Source organism: Lampris incognitus, chromosome 7, assembly GCF_029633865.1.
Source record: "Lampris incognitus isolate fLamInc1 chromosome 7, fLamInc1.hap2, whole genome shotgun sequence".
Classification (NCBI taxonomy): domain Eukaryota; kingdom Metazoa; phylum Chordata; class Actinopteri; order Lampriformes; family Lampridae; genus Lampris; species Lampris incognitus.
Window position 1 is genome coordinate 38,182,095 of NC_079217.1, and position 24,401 is coordinate 38,206,495.

Sequence of the window (24,401 nt, forward strand, 5' to 3'; positions counted from 1 at the left end):
GAAATATAGCACTTTACCATGAGTGTGCCAGGTACAACCCATGTCAAGGTGTGGAATGCAGACAGCAATGGGAAAAATGGGGACAGAGAAAGAGAGAGAGAGAAAAAAGAGCAAGTCTGATGTGTTGCTAACAGCTACACCTCTGGTTTTGGATTTTTTTTTTTAATGGGCCAACATTCTTAACATTCCCTTTGCCAAAGCCCGCACAACACCAATGTTTTGTGAAATATCTCACCTTCTTTGTTATCTGAATATTTTGCAATGAGAGAAGTGCAGATGATTCATGGTCAGAGTATGATGAAAGACACCCATCCCAGCCGCCTGACTCGCCTTAAATGCAATCTGCAGGTAAACTATGGAAACATCAGTAACACACACACACACACACACACACACACACACACACACACACACAGAGGCATGACTTGTGTGTTTGGCCATCAAACCCTTTCTGAGATTTATAGCCAATAAAGTAAAAGAGCACCCCCGAGAAAATGTGCAAGTTTTGTTAGGGATGTGATAAAATGACTTTGAGGTCAGTCTTGAAGCTCTGTGAGATAATACAGCAGCCTCGGTGGCACGGACTAACTTATAATGTTGCTCTACTCGATCAACATGACTAACCCTTCAATAAACATTCTGTCTCTCCATCACCTGCCCATCCCCTCTTTCTTTAATGTGCTATGCCTCTTCAGTCTGCTCTGCTTTATATATATATACATACACACACACACACACACACACACACACACACACACACACACACACACACATTTATTTATCCTCAAGGGGACCGAAAATTTATGTTGGAGTGAAAATCATGTTTCCCTCACTCCAAACCCTAAAATTAATCCAATCTTTAACTAATTCATAAACCTAACCTGAAAAATGATTCCAACTTTGATCATAAAGTGACCTCCCAAAAAGATCAAATCAAAAATAACCCAAATCTAAACATGACCCCCATACTTAATCCTGGGCCTTATTCTAATGCCTACCTACATGTAGGCATTTTACCAGACCTACAGGTCTAACCAGAACCCCGACTGCAGCCGCAACCACAAACTCAACTGCTGGCCCACAAATAACCCTTGTTAAATGTTGCCCAGCTTGTTTTTCTTTTGCAGCTTGTTTTTGATTTTTGGGATAACGAAATGAACACACACACACACACACACACACACACACACACACACACACACACTCACAAGCTTTGTCAGTCAGTAACCTGTATCCAGAGAGATGGACTTTGATCAATACACAAAAACATGCAGACAGACAGACAGGCAGGCAGGCAGGCAGACAGGCAGGCAGACAGACAGACAAACAGTCAGGCAGGCAGACAGACGGGCAGACAGAGACAGACAGACAGACAGTCAGGCAGGCAGACACATACACACACACACCGATTTTCACACTCATCAGGAATCTCATCTAACAAACACCATGCACAGACAGAAGACAAAGGCTTGTGTAAGTTCACTTCACCTGCGAGAGATCAATAACTACAGAGCAGCAATTCACTCCAGTAATCGTTTCAAGTAAATAAGAAAACAACTTGAGCTACGCAGGCGAGCACACTGTGAGCACTCACATGAAGGCAGTGCATTAAAGATAATGATGCATAATAAATGCTTGATAATAAGATTACTCTCTTACATAATAGATGAGTGATATGAAATTATTTCATGCAGCTGTGTGCGATTACGGGTTTTTATGGACCAAGTGGCAACTGTTCAGGTAAACAGGCACCACTGTGTGTGTCGTTTAAACTGGGGTACACAAGACAATGCAATAAAGGTTTAAAAGCATTTTAATTAGAAAATCATCTTATAAAATCTCCATAAAAAACACTGACACTTATATTTTAAACAACAAGATGAAAATACTTCTGGTGTAATCTAGAAAAACAACGACAAACAAACAAACAAACAAAACAACAAAAACATCCAAAAACCACATTGCTCCGTTTTGCAAAAACAAAGTACACAATTCTGTGAAAATAAACAACTGTAGAATGGAAAAAAAGATGCACTGTATTGAAATAGTTTATTAGTAATAGTGTTTTACTCTGGGATGCTTGCAGAAACAACAGGGCACTAAGGAATTTGTTTGTGGTCACAGGGTTTTCAGATCGGACTGTGTGCTTCTCTGGCTGTTCAACTCCCGCATACACCACAACACGAAGTGTTGCTCGAGAACCAACTTTTCAGCTCTCACACCGGGCTGATACACGGCCTGTAGATCTGTGCTTTTTAGCCAAGTGATCTCACATGGGCAAAACAAGGAAAGTATTGTGGGGGGGGGGGGGGGGCAAAACCATACGCAACTGCTAGCAGATTAGGGGGTGTTATCAGGAATCAGGAACACTGGCATTTCATTCATATGACAGGCAGTTAAACTGTAAGACTATTAAACGCCCTTTTTTCCCCCATTCAAATGGTAACCACGGACGTCACACCCCTCCAAACCAATGCTGAGTAGAGACCGACCTTCAGAGTGTTGACACTAAATCAGGAAGTTTACAGTGGCCAATCCAAGTACTTTTTTTTTTAAAGTTTTGATGTTGAGATATTTTATTGATCCCCGTGGGGAAATTATGCTCTGCATTTAACCCATCCTAGCTGTGTAGCTAGGAGCAGTGGGCAGCTGCCGTGCAGCACCCAGGGACCAACTCCAGTTCATCTTTCTATTGCCTCGGGCAGGGGCACAGACAGGAGTACTAAACCTACCATGCATGTCTTTTTTTTTCTTGATGGTGAGGGAAATCGGAGCGACTGGAGAAAACCCACCACAGACATGAGCAGAACATGCAAACTCCACACAGAGGATGACCTGGGATGACCCCCAAGGTTGGACAACCCCGGGGTTTGAACCCAGTACCTTCTTGCTGTGAGGTGACAGTGCTAACCACTGTGCCACTGTGCCGATCAATGATGGATGTACGGCATGTACATCATCCTAAGATGTGCTTATGGTCAGTTGGATACTCCAACAAAGGAAAAGATCCATACAGGATTCATAAGGTTAGGTACACCTGTCCTCGATGTATTTTTAATCTTGTGTTTTATAGTTACAAAACTGTAAATAGTTCCCAGATGTTGAAGCAACAGGTGTCAGAAGGAGTAAGGGCTTTCTCCAACTGTAGGTTTCACAAATTCTTCTCCCATGTTACCATATTGTACCTGTCAGTGAGCCTGCACCCCATCCAAAAGTTGAGAAAGCAATTTCCCCCCTTGTGAAATTAATAATACTTAATATATCAAATCAATACCACTGTTTGATGTCAGTTGTCTCTTGCTTTTACTTTTGCCTTGCGTCATACAAAGATGAGCCAAAACATTATGACCAGCTACCTAATATGCTGTTGGTCCTCTGTGTGTTAACAACAGTGCCAACCTGCCAAGGCATGGACTCTACAAGACCTCTGAAGGTGTCCTGTGGTATCTGGCATCAAAACATTAACAAAAGATCCTTCAAGTCCTGTAAGTTGCGAGGTGGAGCCACCATGGATCAGACTTGTCAGTCCAGCACATCCCACAGATGCTCAATCGGATTGAAATTTGGAGAATTTGGAGGCCAAGGCAACACCTTGAATACTTCATCATGTTCCTCAAACCATTCCTGAAGAATGTGTGTAGTGTGGCATGGCTCATTATCCTGCTGAAAGAGGCCACTGCCATCAGGGAATACCATTGCCATGAAGGGGCCTACCTGGTCTTCAAGGATCTTTAGATAGGTGGCACATGCACTCTCCACCGGCTTGTTGTCTTTCCATAGTGCATACTGGTGCCATCACTTCCCCGGGTAAACGGCGCACACGTACACGGCCATCCACGTGATCTAACAGAAAACTGGATTCATCAGACCAGGCGACCTTCTTCCACTGCTCCATGGTCCAGTTCTGCTCACATACCCATTGTAGGCACTTTCGACAGTGGTCAGGGGTCATCATGGTCACTCTGACCGGTCTGCTGCTACACAGCCTCATATGCAGCAGGGTGCGATGCACTGTGACACATTCCTACCATAACCATCATTAAAATGTTCTGTGACTTGTGCCACAGTAGACCTTCTATCGGTTCAGACCAGATGGGATAGCCTTCATTGCCCTCACGGATCAATGAGCCTTGGGCACCCAACACCCTGTCACCAGTTTGTGGTTTGTCCTCACTCTGACCACTGTTGGTAGGTACTCATCACTGCTGACCGGGAGCACCCCACAAGCCTTGCCATTTCAGAGATGCTCTGACCCAGTCATCTGGCCATAACAATTTGGCCCTTTTCAAAGTCACTCAGGACTTTACTCCTGCCCATTTCTCCTGCATCCAACACGTTGACTATGAGAACTGATTGCTTGCTTACCATCTAATCTACCCAGACCTTGACATGTGCCCTTGTTTGGAGATGATCAGTGTTATTCAGTTCACCTGTGAGTGGTCATAATGTTTTGGCTCATCAGTGTATCTCATCATCAAGATCCGCAACCAAAGCAGAGGACAATTTTAAAATAAATTGACCACTTTTCCCCCTGATACCAAGTCATGCCTGTTTCTCATCTGTAAAAGACTGGCAAAAGCTGTCACTCTCAGAATAGCATGGACTTTGAAATGAAACTTCATTTCATCATTTCCCTCTCATTCTCATGGAGCTTTCCTCAAGATGTTCATGCTGCATTGCTCTGGCACTCAACATTGCGCTCTCCATCATCCACTCAGCAAACCCATAGTACTTTAACCTTGTGTTGCCTCCACATCTTTCTTACCAGAAATCTGCCTGACAGGCTTTTTGTATCAATGTGCCACTCTCTCTGACCCCACATCCTTAGTCAGAATTGTCACCTTCATCTTCATCTGAGTCTTGGTCCTCCTCCTCTGAGGAGCTCGGGTCTTTGGTGCTGGCCTCTGAGATCATGCCATCTGAACTGTCAATCTCTATGGACGTCTCTGATAGGTACAGATGGATGGCCTTTGATGGGTGGCTGGGATAAACATACACACACACACACACACACACACACATACACAAGCACGCACATGCAGATAGGATAGGGGGGCACACACAAAGGGTGGGGATACAGAATATGCACACACATGTGGCAATATGCACACATGCATAATTTACCCACCGGCACGCGTGCATACCCCATGAAGGTGAAACACACGGGTGGAGACGGGACAGAGAGAAGCAGACAGGTACAGAAAAACAGCAGCAGGGATAATGGGTTAGAATTACACAGAGTTAAGACATGTTGCCACATGATGAGGGTGGATCTGGATCTTTAAGACAGTCATCCGTGGACCAAAATAACCCATTACAAATTTGCATCGGTGAAGACATTGCTACTTCCTTCCTTGTCAGTGAGGCAGGATTAGAGGGCCAAACACCTACCAAGTTGACAGCCAGTATCTCCTTGAAGTATTAGAGTCAAGTTAACCTATTTGAAGCACCCCATACACAGAGATCTGAAAACCCAAGAGAACAGCAAAGAAGTCCCCTATGCCCAGCAAAAGAGGTCTTTGACAGACTATATGGTTTGAAACAGACAGGCAGCCCATGGAGAACCTGTTAATAGAGTAAAGCAATTTGGCCCTGTGGAAACAGGCTGTGTGGTTATTGAAGCATGAGACGTCTACTGTGCTCCGTCTTATTTTCATTTTTTTGACAAAAGCCCAAGAATTTCTGCAAGAATCACAAAATCTGCCCAATAACAAATGAAAATGTACAAAACCATGTTTCCGTGGGTTAAGTTGAAACCAGAGCAAGCTGGGCCAGATAAAGGTACCTATACAACTATGGACAACAGGACTGTGCTGTATGGGTTTACATGATTTGATGGTTCAAATAATGTGCAGCCAAAAAAGTATTTATGAAGAACAAACTCACAATCACAACGCTGACTAAAACAAACAAAAACATTTGTTCATAGCTCCAGGGCTCCTATTGTTTGTTAGAATAATTTATCCTGTGCTGTCCTGCTCTGGCATGCAGCAGTTTGAAATATTAAAAACACACCATTGTTCTACTTCTACCTCACCCAAACATCCCTACTGAATAAGGGTGATTGTGTCTGCAAGTTCAGTTTACGGGAAAACTAGGGACACATAACGTCATGTTTTCTTCTCTCAAGAAAAGAAAAGAAAAGGCACGTATTGGCATCATGAAAGAGAAAGCTGGTTCTAGTAGCCTGGCTTGAGATCTAGATAATTTTATATAGCAAGGCACTTTTTCAAATCTCTATTTGTGATTTAAAAAAATAAAAATAAAAAAGCTGCCCATCAGCTGATCCAGGTTAACATTCCAATGACTGCAGGTGGAGGAGAAGGAAGAAGTGGAAGCGAAGTGCTAAAATGAAAGAGCACCTCAGAGGCCCCGAAAGGCAGAGCACCACGAGCCCTGGGACACCAAGAAAGAGAAGGAGAAAGAGAAAAAGAGAGCGTCCATTCACCTCTCTCTCTCTCTCCTCTCTCTTTTCCCCTTTTTCTCCCTCCGTCTTCCTCTTGCTCTTACCACGCGGTGGGGTCCTTTCTCTCTTTGCGGGGAGCCTCCTCAATCCCTTCCTCTCTCTCTCTCTTCCTCTTGCACCTCCGGCACGACACGATGATGACGAGGAGCAGGACCACAAAACCTATTGCACTTCCGATGGCCACCGCCAGAATCAGAAGCTCGGAGAATGAGGCTGCAGGCGGTAAGAAGACACACAGACACACACATGCAAGATGAATGCATGCTGTCACACTCAGAGACATATTACTCACATTTCTATGAAATTAATATAGAATTACAACAAACATCAGGAAATAACTGGGATTTTTTTTTTAGGATTTCCGCTGCTTAAAAACAACAAAGGGTTAATTGTGCTCTCCTCTCGATGATGTGAGAACTTCATCAGCAAGAGACGCACATGTATTCAGAGGTACACAAGAACAGCAATGGACTGACAGCATGGTGAACGAAGGAAACATTTCACCCACACATGAGCTGTTACGGCTATATACACGCCTCAGACCTGTGGTGACGACACGTAGCCGAATCTCCCCGGCGTTGCCGTGAACATCAGGTGGGTTCTTCACCTGGCAGCTGAAGGTACCGTTGTAGGTGAACTTGACCTCTCGCACTATGATCGAGGCATCACGGCCCATGATGTCACCGGCCCATATGGCGCGCTTCCTGAAACGGCCATCGGGAGGCGGGTACGGTCGCTCAGCGTAGTAGAAGACCTGACGGAGGAGAGGAAGAAATGAAATGCACGTCGTCGGTGGATTTGGTGGGAATAGTCACCGGTTGTGAGCGGTCATGCGCAGCGGCCAAAGTTAACCACACCGCCGAGAAGCTGTTGCTGCCGCCACCGGGGAAGGAAGGCTACACAGAGAGTATTTTTCTCTAACAACTCAGACCTTTCTCCACCTCTTCTCTCTATTGTTCTACTTTCTCCCGCATGCTGATATACACACACACACACACACACACATACATACACACACACTGACAGTGACCCAGGGAGCTCGATGACTCATTGACTCGTCTCTGTCTTGACTGAGTGGGTGGATGTTCTGTGACACAGTGAGGGTGGCAGATTTAATCTCTTCATCTCTCCTCCGTGCACACACACACACACATACTCACCGACTCCTCTCGGCCAGGTCCGAGGGGTCTGAAGCTCCAGGAGACGGTGATTTTGGAGGGGTTGATGGGAGAGGAGCTCTGGAACACACACTTCAGACGAACATCTGTCCCATTGACTGCCTCCATATCCCTGGACGTGTACACACGCATCCCGCTGACCTGCAGCACACCTAGCACACGGTGACACATAGCATGCCAGCACCGATTTAGTGTCAATCAATCAACAAACACATGAATATTTATTAAGGTTGTTGGAAATGGCGATGCCGTGTGAAACACTGTGGCAGTCAGGGCATGATTTGTACGTCGGCTTGGAGGAGGATAGAAACGGGAGTGGTCCAGGTAAATGAGACAAGCCTGCTACTGATGAACCTCTCTGCGTATTTCTCTGTATTCGTTCCGACAGCCGGGGGATTAAAAAAGCCAGCAGAGCGAACAGGAGAACGGACTGTGTGGTGAGAATGGATCAAACTGTATAGCAACTCACATTTTGATCCTCCTGAACAGGGAATTGAGTCAGGGGCTTTGCCTAAAAAGGATGGCTAGAATAGTAGAGTGATGTGCTTGTTGATTTAGGACTTGTGTTTAATAAACTACACACATTAAACACGAACACATCTCTCTACTTGTTTTTGTTTTTTTGCGATTAAATGACTCAAACCTTGTCACAAACACCACACACACACACACACACACACACACACACACACACACACACACACACACACACACACACACACACACACACACACACACTGACACACAGCAGCAAGCAATAGGTAGCAAACAATGTGTGTTTTCTGGCGGCAGCCACAGCAATTCAGTCCTGCCTGCTGCATGTGTGCATTGAATTCAGTGACCCTTTAGCCTACGCAGAGCTACGCTGAGAAATAGCACAAACTCTAAGCCAAGCATAAATAAATCATACGTAAATAATGCACAGCAATCCCACAAACTGGCCTACATTACTCTACGCTTGGAGAGTGGGAGTTAAAATCGTGAATCAGAGACAAGGTCTTCTATCACCACCTACTTAAATCTGAACAAAAAGGTCAAAGTGATTTTTTTTATGAGTTGCTTGACTACGCGGCACTTGGTGAACAAGAGCCACCTTGGAAACACCATGTTAAGTGAGACAGTGCTGTACTGTTGAGGGTGGTGTACATTATCTCGATAGAAACTTTATCCATCTCTACATGGCAGCCGATTCAGCCTTTCATGCTTTGATGGATGGAGTCTCACAGGAAGGAGTCAACAACATGACAGCTTTTACACACACACGCACACACACACACACACACACACACACACACACACACACACACACACACACACACACACACACACACACACACACACACACACACACACACACACACACAGACTGTCCCAGGGAAAAACATGTCCTGTGTGGTAGCGGTACAACATAACAACAGGGACTAGCTGTCAACATCTATAACAGCACCAGGCAAATTGAGCCTAATGCTTATTCTGATACCGATGCTGTTTGAGTTTGTTTTGGGACAACTGAGTGGAAGTAAATGTGCGTGCATGCGTGTGGGTGTGCGTGTGTGTGTTTGTGTGTCAATGCATGCGTCTATGTATACAAGTGCCATTGCAAGCTGCCTCAGTGTGCATTTGTTGAAATCACCTCGCCTAATAAGTCGATTACTTTTTCTTTTTTGCATATTTTTCCCCCTTTTTCTCCCAATTGTCCTTGGCCAATTACCCCACTCTTCCGAGCCGTCCCGGTCACTGCTCCACCCCCTCTGCTGATCCGGGGAGGGCTGCAGACTACCACGTCTTCTCCAATACATGTGGAGTCACCAGTCGTTTCTTTTCACCTGACGGTGAGGAGGTTCGCCAGGGGGCCGTAGCGCGTTAGAGGATCACAATATTCCCCTCAGTTCCCCCTCCCCCCTGAACAGGCTCCCCAACCGACCAGAGGAGGCACTAGTGCAGCAACCAGGACACATAACCACATCTGGCTTCCCACCCACAGACATGGCCAATTGTGTCTGTAAGGATGCCCAACCAAGCCGGAGGTAACGCGGCGATTCGAACCAGCGATACATGGGGATTCGAACCCGCGATGTCGATTACACTTTTTACATCTAGAAAGTATCAAGAGCCATGCCATTTTTAGACTTAAGGTGAACTACACTGCGAAACATCCAACATCCAAACATGAGTGGGGCATTGTAGAAATGACCATGACTTACTTCACTGAATAACTCAATGCCACTGCCACTACATAGGCAGTATTATAGAGAAGCCCAGACATGTAGTCAGAGGACACAGGCTTGCTGGTCTCTGTTCCCTGATGCGTCACCTCAGTAGAGGTGTCGTACATAATAGATGTCTACGATACCAACCAACATACCCACACTGTGCTACAGAGCTCCATGTGGGGGGAAAAAATGGTTTTGTATGTGCTGCTATCTTGTATGGTACCCCAGTAGTTTAACTAGCATGGGGCTCCAATAAAACCTCTGTGACACTTAAATTGCTGCAGGATTCAGTAGCTCCAAACTAAATGACCAAACAAGGCTGTTCACATTTTCACATTGACATAAAAAAAACCAAAAAAAAAACCGTGGGAGGGCCAAATTGAGCCGTTGGTAAAATAACTCTTCCATTAAGATCAGAGGGACTATTAAGGCAGGTTTTGGCTGGTAAATAAAAACATCTGCAGGCACCTCAGGTCATACGTTCTGTTCCTTATCGGTCCACAGAGAGTTTCCTGTGGGTTGGGATAGGAGAATGGTGGTGGTGGTGGTATGAGACAGCCACCCCCCCCACACACACACACACATACATACACACGCATACACACAGCATTAGACAGACAGGGCTCTCTCTCATCGCTGAGCCCTACAGAGCTCTCACAGCCTAATGTGTTTTAAATGAGCTCGATGAAACCTAGGCGGAGACTGTGTGTTTCTGCAGGGGTACGTGTCTGTGTGTGTGTGTGTCTGTGGTGGGGGGATTGTAATTTCATAAGTATTCCGCCATCTTATACTTCGTCTCTGTCCCTCAATTACTCTTTTCCTCTTTCTATCTTGTTCAAGTTTGACAGGTTATGTGCGCGGAAACGCTGATGTTGGGAGGAGTAAACTGCCTGCATTTAGGATATTCATTAGACAGATAGCATCAGTGCTAGCTGTACCAGAATGCCTGTTAATCACCCTCTGTGTGTGTGTGTGTGTGTGTGTGTGTGTGTGTGTGTGTGTGTGTGTGTGCGTGCATGTGTGCATGTGTGCGTGCGTATGCGTGAGCTTGCCAGTAGGGCGGTGCTGGTGAGCAGGTAAGGGCCCTGGGCTTCTCCGACACACTAATCTTCCAACGGGGAGCCAAGCAAACAGGAAGAAAATGAATGCCTCACAGGGAAAGGATTAGAAGGATGGAATGAGAAAGCAGTGTGATTCACGTCTGACCTTTTACAGCAGGTTATCGCACAATAGCCAGCAACGACCTAATGAAGTCCCCAACATTTCCCGCACACAAGTGCAGGTTCATTATTTCAGAGAAGGACTATGTCGTTTTTGGCCTTTGTCACTCGCACAAGGCCATTATATCGCTCTCTGAAGAAGGAAAAATTGGTAATTCTGTCAGATCATCACTATTTAATAAGCTACAGTACTCACGACTTTCAGGAGTACTATACATTCACTGTCTCTGGTGTTTCAGGACTGTAGGAATTATATTCCCTTCTCGAACAGCAAAGACCACAAAACCGGATTATAAAACGAAGCTTCTTTATATGAAAATGGTTGCAGACATACATTCGACAAAGCTAATGGTAACGTTTTTCTTGCTAATCTCTGAGCGCATTGCTCTCGCACGAGTCTCGACTGTCAACCGAATCAACTTCCTGTTTCCTTGTCGCTAAGCCTGCTGGGAGTTTGAGTTTTACATTACCAAATACAGTAGGCTTTTCTAATATGAACTGCGCGATCTGAACATTCGATCTATTCTTTTTAATATCACAAATAATATTTCTGTAATCATGTATCACATATAGTATTCAATCATATCTCTAATCATGTATTCAATAGAATAATCAATCAAATAAACAATATAATTCACTTGTTTTCATGAACTAATTATTGAACTACTATTCAACTCAATCATGTGACCAAATAAGTCACAACATTCTCCCCCCCGATGAACTACTAAGTTTATCTAAATCTCCAGACTATACAGTAACTGGATAGGTCTCCTCAACAAAGTCCCTGAAGTAGTGCGCACCATGCACGACCTGACCAGACCATCACGGCCTGGAAACAGTTCCTCGATTCTCCCCAGTTTCCAGGTTTTTCTGGGAGTGTTGTCTTCTCCAATCAGCATAACGTCACCCACTGTCAGAGGGGTGGGCGGCGGTGTGTCACAGCGGTGTGCGGACTTCAGATCTAGTAGGTAGTCCCTTCGCCAGCTGTTCCAGAAGCTGGTAGTGAGTCTTTGTCGGTACTTCCATCTTCGAGTGATCTCCTCATTGAAGCTCTGTTCTTGTGTTACTCTAATCCAGTATTTTTCTGCCTCGAAGAGCTCATCAGCAGTCAGTCCTCCTTGTGTCTTTGTTCTTGTACGAGCATTGGCTATAAACCTCTTCATCCAGGTGGTCACTCTGAATATTCTTCTCAGGTTGCTGTATTTTTCCAGCTCCAGCACGGGTTCAGTGAGCGCTGTGTCGTTTGCTGTGAGCTGTACGGTGACCTGCTGACTGGACTTGAGTTCTGTGTTCACCTCTTCTGGAACCTGGCCCTCGTCAGTCTCCTGTAGCTGACCAGGTGACGTCAGAAAACCAGGCCCGCTCCACCATAGCTGGCTCTGTGTCAGGTTTCGAACAGTCTGTCCGCGGGTCGGGAGGTCGGCTGGATTCATCTTCCCTGCGACGTGTGACCATGACTCTGGGTTGGTCAAGGACTGGATCTCGGTCACTCTGTTTGCGACAAACTGTTTCCACTTCTGAGCTGAGCTGCAGATCCAGTGCAGCGTTATCATGGAATCTTTCCACATTCTGACCTGTTTCTGTTCCATGTTCAGTGTGGTCATCAGGTGGCAGGCTAGTCTCGCTCCAATCACAGCTCCCATGAGCTCCAGGCGTGGCAGCGTTATCTTCTTGAGAGGGGCTACCCTGGATTTGGATGCGACCAAGCTTGAGGTAAGTTCTCCGTCTTGTGTTGTACCTTGCAGGTAAGCTACAGCGCTGTAAGCCTTTTCACTGGCGTCACAGAACACATGTAGTTTCACGATCTCGCTGTTCTGCGGCTGCATGTCTATTCTGTACCACCGTAGAATGGTGAGCAGATGAAGCTGAGGTAGCTCTGAACACCACTGCTGCCATTCTCGAGTCAGGTCCGGCGGTAGCTCCTCGTCCCAGGAGAGTCCTCTTTCCCACATTTCTTGAAAGATGCACTTGACTCTGACTGTGAAGGGAGTCAGGAACCCTAGCGGGTCATAGATGCGAGCAGACGACTGCAGAAAACTCCTCTTCGTATTCTCTTTTCGTTTCAGAATGTCCACCAGAGGCTGTGGGTCGAACGTGAAGTCATCAGTCTCTGGTCTCCATACCAAGCCCAACACCTTCAGCACGGCTGCGTGCTCCTCTGGCGCCATCGTGTGGCCAGTTTCGTTCTCCTCCCATTTCCTTTTCAGCTCAGGAGAATTGGTCATCCACTTGCAGAGTTCCATGCCTGCTGTGGACAGCATTTGCTTGGCGGTTGTTGTCACAGAGTAGGCCTCACCAACATTGTGTGAACTTGCAATAAAATCGTCTACATAAAGTGACTCACTCAATGTCTCTGCAACTTGGGGATGAGCCGTTTCATATTGTTTCAGGTGCTTCCTGATTGTGGCGGCGAGTAAAAATGGGCTCGGGGAAGCTCCGAACACCACTCGGGTCATCCTCAGCACTCGCGGCTCCGCATCCTCTTCTCCTTTTGGTGGCCCGGTGAGCCACAGGAATTTCACAGCGTCTCTGTCCTTCTCTGCTATGGAGATCTGTAGGAAAGCCTTCTTTATGTCAGCCATGTAGGCAATCCCATGTTGTCTGAACTTAATCAGGACGTCGAGGATGTCTGGGTTCAGATTGGGTCCGGTGAGTAGACAGTCGTTTAGAGACGGACTGCCATCTTCATGGGGGGAAGCGTCAAACACTACTCGCAGTTTCGACGTCGCCTTGTCCTCTCGGATTACTGCATGGTGAGGTAAGTAGTATTTCACATTGTGTGTTGTGTCGTCCTTTGGCACGTCCTCCGCCATGCCCTGTTGTAAGTAGTCCTCCACTACTTCGTTGTACCTGCTGTACAATGTCACGTCCTTCTTTAGTCTTTTCTTCAGGCCTTCAAATCTTTTCTTGGCGATTCTGTAGTTGTCCTGGAGTTCTGTGCTTTCTTGTCTCCATGGCAACTCCACCTGGTATCGCCCCTGTTTGAAGGTTGTTGTTCTCTCGAACATCTGTAGAGCCTCTTCTTCTTCTGGGTTCTGTTGTTTCTCGCTTGTGATACCCAGAGACTCCATTTCCCAGAATGCCTTCAGCAGCGTGGAGACAAGTGTGTCTTCATCTGTGTGGATGAACATGGATGTTGCCTCGGAGATGCTCGACATCGACACTGGTCCCTGGACAGACCATCCAAAGGTGCTCTCCAGAGCAACCAAAGTCTCCGTCAGTCTCTCCACTCGTCCCGATACTATTCGCCAGTAGTAATCTGCTCCTATGAGGATGGAGAGCTCAGGACCATCTTCATTTTCTGGGAAGTCTGCTAGTTTCAGTCCCTTTCTCTCCAGTTCCTGTTGGATATGATCTCCCGGAACCTTCATCACTGCTGAGCACACCTGGGGTGTTTCGATGGCCTCAATTTCAATTTTCTGCTGGCTGTCCCAGACGTTCCTCAAGATGACTTTCACTGTGTTGCGTTGTGACACGGTTGGGGCAGAGGAGCCAAACGTGTGAAGGGTTAGTGTCTCTTGTCTGATTACTGGTAACTTCAGGCTCTTCACCAGTGTCTCATGTATGAAGCTTCTCTGACTGCCCCCGTCTAGTAAGCAACGAGCTATCTTCTTGCCCCCTGGGCCTTCCACCCATGCTTTAGCTGTTTGCAGAAGCACAGTGTTCTGTCCATCTGGTTTTATCTTCACTGACTGAGGAATGACTGAGCAGGCAGAGGCTAGAGTGCCTCCAGAGGTAGCGGTGGGCTGCACCACTGCCCCTACATCTTCTTTCTTGCCCAGGCACACAGCAATGTGATGTCTTCTCCCACACGTTGCACATGACACATCCTTCTCCTTACAGTTCTTAGCGATGTGTTTCTGTCCCAAGCATACAAAGCATCTTCCCATTTTCTTGATCTTTTCTTTTCTTTCCGCAACGTTGTGGTCTGGGCACTGTTCTGATCTATGTTCTGCACTGTCACAAAATATACAGTTGTGTGTCTTCTGACTGGCTGTGTGCAGAGCAGCGGCGGACTGCATGCTGGGTCTCTTCACTTTGGCCTCGCTGGATGAGCATGCTTGCTTCCATGGCTTGCTCTCTGATTTCTGTGGGCTGGGCGTCGTTGACTTTGTCATCTGTATTGCTCGTTCTCTGCTCTGAACCTCCTTCTGTAGGAATGTCACTATTTCAGAGACCTTCCATTCATCATCCACTCCCCTCTGACGACTATATTCAAGAGCTACGTCATCTGGAATCATCTGTAGCAGGATTGGGCATAGCAGGCTTCCGTAGGTTTCTGACACTACACCCAGTGACTCCAAGCTCCTTATTTGAATGTTACATTCATCATATAGCTGCCTCAGTGCATTCACGTCGGAGGATTTCTTCACAGGAGTTAGATTCAGGAGCTTTGACATGTGAGCGCTGATCACTAGATCTCTTCTTCCAAATCTGCTTTGTAGCAAGGTGACTGCAGCATCATAATTGTCATTTGTTAAAAGTCAGTCCTGCTACTGCCTTTGCAGCTGGTCCTGTGAGGTAAGTTTTCAGGTAGGTAAACTTCTCTTGTTTGCAAAGTGCATCATTGTTGTGAACAGCAGTCTCATACTGGCTCCAGAACTCTTGCCACATGCTAACATCTCCATTGTATCTTTCAATGACCAGCCTCGGTAGTTTTACTGATTGTCTCTGTGAGGATCTGGCTGAGTCATTTGAGTTAGCATCACTCACCCGCTGTGGTCTTGCTGCTTGGTTCTGTTCTTCATTTTTTCTTATCATCCGTTGCGCGCGGCTTCTTGTCATGACCACGCGCTCCCTGTACTGCTCCGCAGTTTCAATCTCAGCCTCCAAGTCGTCCATCTCTGTTAGCTGTTCTATTCCTCTGTCCAGTTTGAACAAACTGTCTTCTTTAACGCCCATAGCATCCAATAAAGTTGTCAAGTGATCAATGTCTGGGTCTTCTTTTACCATTTCCATGTCAATCTGGTTCAGAATTCTTGTAGCACCACCTCGTATGGTACCGCGCTTTCGTTTCATTCTTTCCATATCGCTCCGGAGTTCTTGGTCCGCCATTTCAGCAGCCTGAGCTGCGTTCTCGTCGGGGTTCTCAATGTCCATATCTCCCGGGTTTTGGCACCAAAAAATGTAGGAATTATATTCCCTTCTCGAACAGCAAAGACCACAAAACCGGATTATAAAACGAAGCTTCTTTATATGAAAATGGTTGCAGACATACATTCGACAAAGCTAATGGTAACGTTTTTCTTGCTAATCTCTGAGCGCATTGCTCTCGCACGAGTCTCTACTGTCAACCGAATCAACTTCCTGTTTCCTTGTCGCTAAGCCTGCTGGGAGTTTGAGTTTTACATTACCAAATACAGTAGGCTTTTCTAATATGAACTGTGCGATCTGAACATTCGATCTATTCTTTTTAACATCACAAATAATATTTCTGTAATCATGTATCACATATAGTATTCAATCATATCTCTAATCATGTATTCAATAGAATAATCAATCAATCAAATAAACAATATAATTCACTTGTTTTCATGAACTAATTATTGAACTACTATTCAGCTCAATCATGTGACCAAATAAGTCACAAGAAGGACAAAGCTGTTTGAAAAAAAATGGTGATATAATTCTTTACATATCAAGAGTAATTGACTAGGATATCGGGATTCCACATTTTCTTAATTTCCCCTCCAACCGGAGACAGACAGCTAATCTCTTTACATGGTGATTATTGAACGTTGCTAATCTAATTTAATCAAAAATAAAGACAAAGCATTCTGAAACTACAATAACCTCGGATGTTAACAGTGTGGATTAGGATTCAGAGTTAATTATGTCTGTATGAAGACACAGTGGACTCCAATAGAGCCAGGAGCTCAGCCTACATAATGTGTCTATTGTCCTTCTGTCTCTGCAGCTGCATGCTACATACACGAATAGTGTTTGTGCAGCCATTCAGGGGCACTAATTGGTAAGAAGCATGCATGCCATTACCTATACATGCCATCTAATGGACGGTTTTAGCGTTGGGTTTTTCAATGTGTCCATTTGAACTAAAAGCACAGAATGACCAAGATGAATAGCCATCAGATGATAGAGAGTCAAGTCACATGATCAAAAGAGAAGAGTAGCAAGAGTCGGTAAATGAGGGAGTTGGATGAAGAGCAAGTGAGCCAGCTCTCACAGCCTTAATGTGTTTTACATGACACAGACAGATGGATGGCCAGCGAGAAATTGCTTCTTTTTTTTCTATCTGATGACCAGCCTCTGGGCCTTCTATAAGGCAAAGATAAGATGATTTTGTTTGGTTGCTTATGTGTCCATCCATCTGCATCGTTCTGTCTCCTGTCCATTCCGTGTCATTACCATGTTTATGTCTGAATATCCTGCCAACCCACTGCTGACCACACCCAAGAGGAGGAGGAGGAGGGAGAAACTTCATGGCTTATTAGGATGGTGCTATGTACCCCACCGAGGAGAGCGGCAGATATCTCCATAATGTTCGAATAATTGTTAACTATAACTCAAGTGTGCCTCAATTCCAATGGGACAACATCACTTGAAAGTAGAGAGAGGACAGTACCTTTCAAAATGCTAAACCTGACTAAACGCTAACGATAGCAAAAGACATTAAAAGATACAGACCCTCTATTCTGAAAGCAAAAGACTTGAAATAGGAAATTCTTTAGCCTCGATAATGATTTGTCTTCATGGTTTTAACTTTAAATTCTTGGTAATCACTTAGAGAAAATAGCGTTTCCTTACATTTTCACATGTGCAACAGAGCAATCACCTCTGGTTTTATTATGTACTTCAGCTCATTTGTCCGACCGGTCTTCCACTGAGATCTGTCAGAGGGACACTAAAAGTGCAGACTCGGAGGGAAAAAAGGGGGGGGGAATAAAACTACAACAACTACACAGTAATAAAGATGCTTTCCGCTCTTTCTCCCTCCTCTCTCAACTGTGATGCATCGTTCTGTAAGGGGAAAAACAAACGAGTCCATTGCATAGCAGAAAAGTACCGAGCAAATGAGCAAACTAAACAAAAGTGGGACAATACAGAAAAGAGTGTCTGGGCGAGGACGGTTACAACGAGTTCCTTTTGAAATTAATGAGACAGGGACGGGAGTGCAGCACAACAGATAACACCTCGTGCCGTCCCTTTGTAGACACAGTCAAGGCGCTTGGTGCCGCCCCGACAGAGCATCCAGCAGGAGAAAAAACAAGTGAGGGCACGCACTTGGGAACTATGCCTGATGTGTGCCATGCATTGATAAAGTGTGATGATACTGCAAACGACTGAGTCTGAATCATCTGGGATTAAAAACAATTGCCTCTGGTAAAACAATTGCCACAACAATGCCGTCCCAAAGAGGCCCCAACCAGAGCAGGTAGGAATTAAAAGGCTTGCTCAGTGGTACCAAGGGTGTAACGCCTGCAAGGGAGCTTGAAACCCGTGGGTTCAACATGAGGGATGGATGCACTAATCACGCCACCATCTGGCTGCCCGGCAGTTAGCGAGGCTGGGCCTCAGTGTTTACCTCTGAATATAAAAGTTCAGCAAAAGAGATAAAGAAATACCACGGACGCTCTCAACAAGATTGCTCTCTTGCAGAGGAACTTGAAGGGAAAATTACAATCATTGTTAAGTGTGCAAACATGTCACCACTTGACAGCCCAGCAGCTTAAACTTTAATTATATAATCTTTTTCACTTGGGCTTTCTCGTGACGTGTGTGCGTGTGGGTGTGTGTGTGGGTGCGTGTGGGTGTGGATGTGTATTTGGGTGTGTGTGTGTGTGTGTGTGTGTTTATGTCCACTCTGTTTCTATTCCCATTCAGGTGGAGCATTGTGAATAGGTCATAAAACATTATTTGCTATTGTTACAGACTGTCTGTATGTTGTCTTTGTACGTTCTGAGAGTTTGCAAGGAAAAGCTGGGCGTCTTTCAGTGGGGACTTGTACTTGGACCTTGTCCAAACATCTTAACAGGTACACACATACATACATACGTTTACGAGTGTTGGCACCCGTCCATAAATAATATCTCTAAACGCCCACAATACAATAACATGAACCTGCTGAACCTTTAATTCTCTCCGTTCTACTGTCAGCACCCTATGTAAGAAACTGCTTTGGTTCATTGATCAGCCCTTTGTACTCAGACAAGGCAGTTCTCTTTTTTCTTCTTCTTCCACAGAAAAATGACCAGAGTAGTTTCTCTAAGCCTGCCAGTGTTAGGGCCATGCTCAAAGAGCCCAGCGGAGAAAAAAAAAAGTTTTAGTTGAATATACAGTTGCATTTGAGAATGTAGCATCATATCGCAGCGCAGGAGATCGTTCAAAGACGGTAACATCACTGTGATTTGCAACGGCTGTTTATTGTCATTTGTATAACGTGTGTGATTCGCATTAAGGTGAACCAGTCATGATTTTGCACCAAGAGATGCTTCAGCGACAGGACACAGCACACGGGTTCGTCACTGGCTGGAAACGTCTTGGGTTTTACAGCAGGGGGAAGGAAGACTGTCGCACATATCGACCAATCGCGAAGAGTCTCTGAATCGGGGGCTTGTTACATTATTTCCTAGACAGTGTGCTTGTGCTTTTCCTCTCTCGTCATTAAGGCAAAAAAACAAAAACAAAAAAAAAACACAAAGGGACCACAAGAGGAAACTGGAGCCTCTGCTGCACCTTCTTAGGAGGAAACACTCAGACCCAGGACTCAGACACACAAAGACGTCAGTGGATTACAAAGAGTCTCTTTACTCTTTTGTGAGACAGAGAATTCACATGCTCAGGATAGTTTGTTTTTTTTAAGTCCTCTCTTTCACAGAGAGGTAGATGAAGGGGAGCTGTGCAGAGAGGAGTTGGAGGAACGTTAGGGGGACGGTATGTGGGTGGGGGGAGTTCAGATTACATTGTGTTCACAGAGCACGTATGAAAAGAGGAGAAGGAGAGGAACAGGAGTAGAAAGGGAGGAGGCAGCGCAGCCATGGTGCCTCAGCAGACAGACAGACAGACAGACAGACAGACAGACAGACAGACAGACAGACAGACAGACAGACAGAAGGACAGACAGGGGAGGACCCCCTTCCATCCACCCCCCACCCCCTAAGATACACAACATTGCAGTGTACTGTTCACTCACACTGCAGGATTCCCAAAGCTCTTTCACACACAAAGCATCAGAAGAGACACGAGCTGCACAAAAGCGCGTGAGCACAAACCTTTACTTGTAAACATACAGTAAGCGCACAAACACATGCCGGCCTTATTGGCACAACAAGATTACTGCTTTCTTCCTCTCTCTCTCTCTCTCTTTCCCCCACCCAATGTAATTTATCTGGTGGTGGAGTTCAGGGAAGTGTGCGGTGGGTGTGAGAGGATCAGAGTTTAATCCATCAAACTTCTTCCAAGCCCACCTCCCAGCTGACTCAACAACTAATGTTCCAGCATTCAATAAACAACCTTTGTAATAAAACATCTTTTACTATGCAACAGGCCGGGCCCTTTCTTGTGTATTTTATTGTCATGAATCCATAGTGGATCCAGCCCCAACTCTTGACATCTGCACCACCTCCTAAGTGGATGAATAAGCCCTTATGTGATCGAGTGGAAATAAAAAGCAATATACAGTGCTAGCCCGGGTTCGAATTCTGCCACATTTGTCTTTTTACCTCTATGTCTTTTCAGCACACCTCCTCTCTCTAAACTGGCTTTTTTTTATCTTATTAACTTGACTGTCTGAATATAATTGATCTCATTAGCATGAGTAGAACGAATAACTGGATAAGCAGGTCTTTTCCTTCCATTGCCCCTGCACCAAAAGAGTAGTTACTTTGAAGCCGACAGCATCTTTTTGCAGAATAGAACACAAACTACGAAATGTGGACAATCTAACTACCAATACCGTCACTGCCTAATTTACACAGAATAGAAATGTCTCTCCTATCATGACTCCTTCGCCTTTCATCAGAGCTCATTTGGCTACTGCCAAATGAACTTCCTCTAGGCTGTCTCCAGCCATATCAGATGACTCTGAACAGATTGGTGATATTCAGAACCTTCTAGAAGCTCTTTGAAACGTTCCAATAAATCCTACTGGAGCCATTGCTTAAGCTGAGAGAGCTTTGTGTTTATCATGTATCTAAACAGTTTTGGGAGCGTGTGGTGAGCCAACTGAAAAAAAATGTACAGATGTGTGCACTCTCAGTCATGCTCAGAATGATGCAGCGATTGTGTGTGCTCACATACATTCACACAGGAAAAGATGCAAATGTTGTGTATGCACCGCACACACGCTTATGTCTAATCCACGGACACAATCCCTTATGCACATACACTAAAACTTTCTATTGAGTTAATGCATACCCAAAATCCGCTTATGCTTGGTGTCAAACGCATTCTTATGATTTAAGCAGCTACAGCTTGAATGCAAAGGGTGCCTTGCCTCCACATTCAGACACTACACAGCCGCCTCGTGCACTTTTGTGGTCAGAACTGTCATGTCATGTTTGTTCCAACGACATTGTCAGGTGTAAACAACCCCAAGAAATCGCTATTGACTTGACACAAAGACCAGACAACTCCGCCATGTGCCAACAACGTTCAGCTTGTTAAAAAATAAAACCGCAGCTATGCTTTGTTACACCGATCTATTGTAAAGAAGAGATTAGAAATGAAGCATCACTGATTCAATTGTTATTTCCAGACAAACTGGCATCTTACTGGAAAATCTTGCACAATAACGTCAATGTGTCTGCATGTGCGCTGTTTTGGTGGCAAAGACGAGCCTGTTAGGTCAGGACAGGTGATGCAAAGGATTTATATGTTCAAAAATTGTTGCTTGTTTAAACCATTTTTTTGTTTCTAATATGCAAGACACCCTGACTGATTTTTCCTATGTTGTAAAGCACTCTGTTGAATCAATTACTCCTCCGTGCGTGGAATGTAAAAACCTTTAAGTTATGGCTGGTGTATTGCTGTTATCTATGTGAGTGTTGAAACAGGTTTTATTTTTTGTTTTTTTTTCCACTGAAATATGGTGTTGAGATTATGTTTAGAGTACAGGAAAGATAATATTTAGGGAAGATATTGAGTTGGGCTTCGTCTCCTGAAAACAGCCTCCCGCATCACATTAAAACTGCTTATAGTATTTGATCAGACCGAATATGTGGCAAAGCCAAAGACAGTGGGAGGGAAAATGCGTCAACTGTGCTAAACGCGTTTTTATTCTAATGTTGTGAGTGTGTCTCTGTCTACTTGGAGTTGGGTATGATAGAGGAGGGGGCAGGGGACAGCTGTCTAACACATCATTCTACGCAAACGTACAATCTTACGTTTGACATACAGAACATATGTCGCCTACTATGTCTCGCAGAAGTACGAAGCGAATGGTGGATCATTTCATTGTGTTGTGCCAACTTAATAGTAAAACCTAGAGGGACTGCTGGGTAATCACCACAAAGCCACGAGAGCTGCTGAGCCATTCACTACCAGAGCCGTAAGCACATTTAAGACATGTCTATTTCCATGTCTGCTTATCTCCTCCACTAAATCCTCAAATTCAGATGCTTAGCCTTTGTAATTTATCCTATTCTGTCAGTGTACGGGTAGGTCTATAACTACCATATGTTAAGACTGCTCCTCAGGCACACGTGCTGGTAAATACATATAGTCGGTAACCTGCTGCTTAGTGAATGCAACACTGTGCATTGCTAATGATGGATATGTACGATCAATATAATCCACTTAGTTCAGATGGACAAAGATTAATTCACGGTTTGACATCCTGGCGTCTGCCCAACGGATTGCCATTGATAGCATTGATATACCAACTTGGGTTATTAAAACCCTTCCCATTAGCCAAAAGAGTGCAGTTGTCATTTGAACATGAGTAAAGTCTCACGCCGGATAAATGGGGTGTTTATTTGCACTCAGAGCCCTTGTTGTGCTGACCTGATAAGTTGTTGTGATCCGGCTGACATATCCTGGATATCTCCTTGAACGGGAAACAGGTGGACCTCCCTGTGCCCCCTGGTCCAATTCATAGAGCCACATCGCGGATACACAATAAAAAGCAGGAAAGGAATACGCTCGTATAAAAACCAGAACACAATGAGGCCAGGATGATGGAGGACTTGATACCGACAAATACTGTAAAGTCATTATGTTTTAAGGGACAGGCTGATTTATATGGCTGTTGTTCAGTGTGCCAGAATACTGAACGACCCATCCGGTGCCACAAAGTGCTCCACTTCCCATTGACGCACGACTGGCATTGGAGATGCGGGGCCCCTGTGGAGTTTGACACAGGGCCACTCACGTTTCCACTTTTCAGATGACTCCCGATAGGTTATCTGAAGAACTCGTTTCTTTTTCTTTCAGTCGGTTTCTGAATATAACTCGAAACACTTTGTCTCTTGTTTGATGCGTCAAAGAAAGTTCCGCTGTAGCCAATACAGTCTGTCTGTCTGTCTGTCTGTCTGTCTGGCTGGCTGCTCACTAGCAGTCCAGCAGAAATGGGCTTACACGTACATATAACACCAGCGAATAATAAACCTACAAGCTCATATACAACAACAACAACGACAACAAAAAGCTTCTTTTTGGGGGGGGGGGGGTCTCGTTGGTCTCACCTGAAGCTGCGAGTCCGGACAGGACGGCGAGAAAGCAGACGCGTCTGACGCTCATTGGAAAGGCAGCGGACGTCCGATGTCCGAGAAACTTGTACCACAAAACCTAAAGAAAAGAAAAGAAAAAAAACCCCCAAAAAACAAGTGTATCCTTCGCCACACAGTAGCCTGAATACCAGGTGAAAATGTGGGTGGGGGGGCACTACTGTTTTGGCTCTCGGATTGAGAATTTAAGGTGAGTCCTCTCTCCAACCTGCCCTGCGCACAACTAACGTGGAAACACTTCTGGGTGACCGACAATGGCTCCCCTCCTCCATTACGCCACCCTCCCAACGTTTTCGGGCGGAGTGTATTGTATCCTACCATCTCCTCTCCCTGTTTGGCTTATTGTCGTCTTCGTGGTTGTTAAAACTTGTTGGCAAATACCTCGTGTTGTCATCCAACCGGTTCTGCAAGGGAAAAAAATACTTTAGAGTTCCTGCCGGTGCATTGCTCACACGGGTGTTTTACGCATGGGGCGCAAACCCGTTCTTCAAGTCAACGCGTGTTATCAGATTATATGGATCGACACTGTATGTAGCGACATACATAAAGTCAATATAGACAGTCGGGTCTGATCTGATCTGAGACATAATACGTGATATATGACTGTGGTAGTGCGGGCTGGAAGCGGGGATAGGGAGCAG

General features: G+C 45.3%; 1 protein-coding gene across 1 annotated transcript; it reads right to left on the reverse strand.

Annotated features, from left to right (window-relative positions):
- Positions 1-1,805: 1,805 nt before the first annotated feature.
- LOC130115789 (myelin protein zero-like protein 2) lies at positions 1,806-24,016 on the reverse strand. Its single transcript, XM_056283621.1, has 5 exons — positions 23,719-24,016; positions 7,627-7,796; positions 7,010-7,220; positions 6,511-6,679; positions 1,806-4,981 (listed from the first exon to the last, which is right to left on the reverse strand). Exons 1-5 carry the CDS (start codon positions 23,771-23,773, stop codon positions 4,825-4,827), a joined length of 762 nt encoding a protein of 253 aa, XP_056139596.1. The 5' UTR covers positions 23,774-24,016; the 3' UTR covers positions 1,806-4,824.
- Positions 24,017-24,401: the final 385 nt, after the last annotated feature.

Bases quoted from the DNA above. Each gene is read 5' to 3' on its own strand.
- LOC130115789 (XM_056283621.1), bottom strand. From the start codon at position 23,773: ATGAGCGTCAGACGCGTCTGCTTTCTCGCCGTCCTGTCCGGACTCGCA. The intron at 7,797-23,718 runs GTGAGACCAACG...ACCGTGTGCTAG, and splicing joins GTCCGGACTCGCAGCTTCAG to GTGTGCTGCAGGTCAGCGGG. The intron at 4,982-6,510 runs GTAAGAGCAAGA...TGTTTATCCCAG, and splicing joins AGAAAGGACCCCACCGCGTG to CCACCCATCAAAGGCCATCC.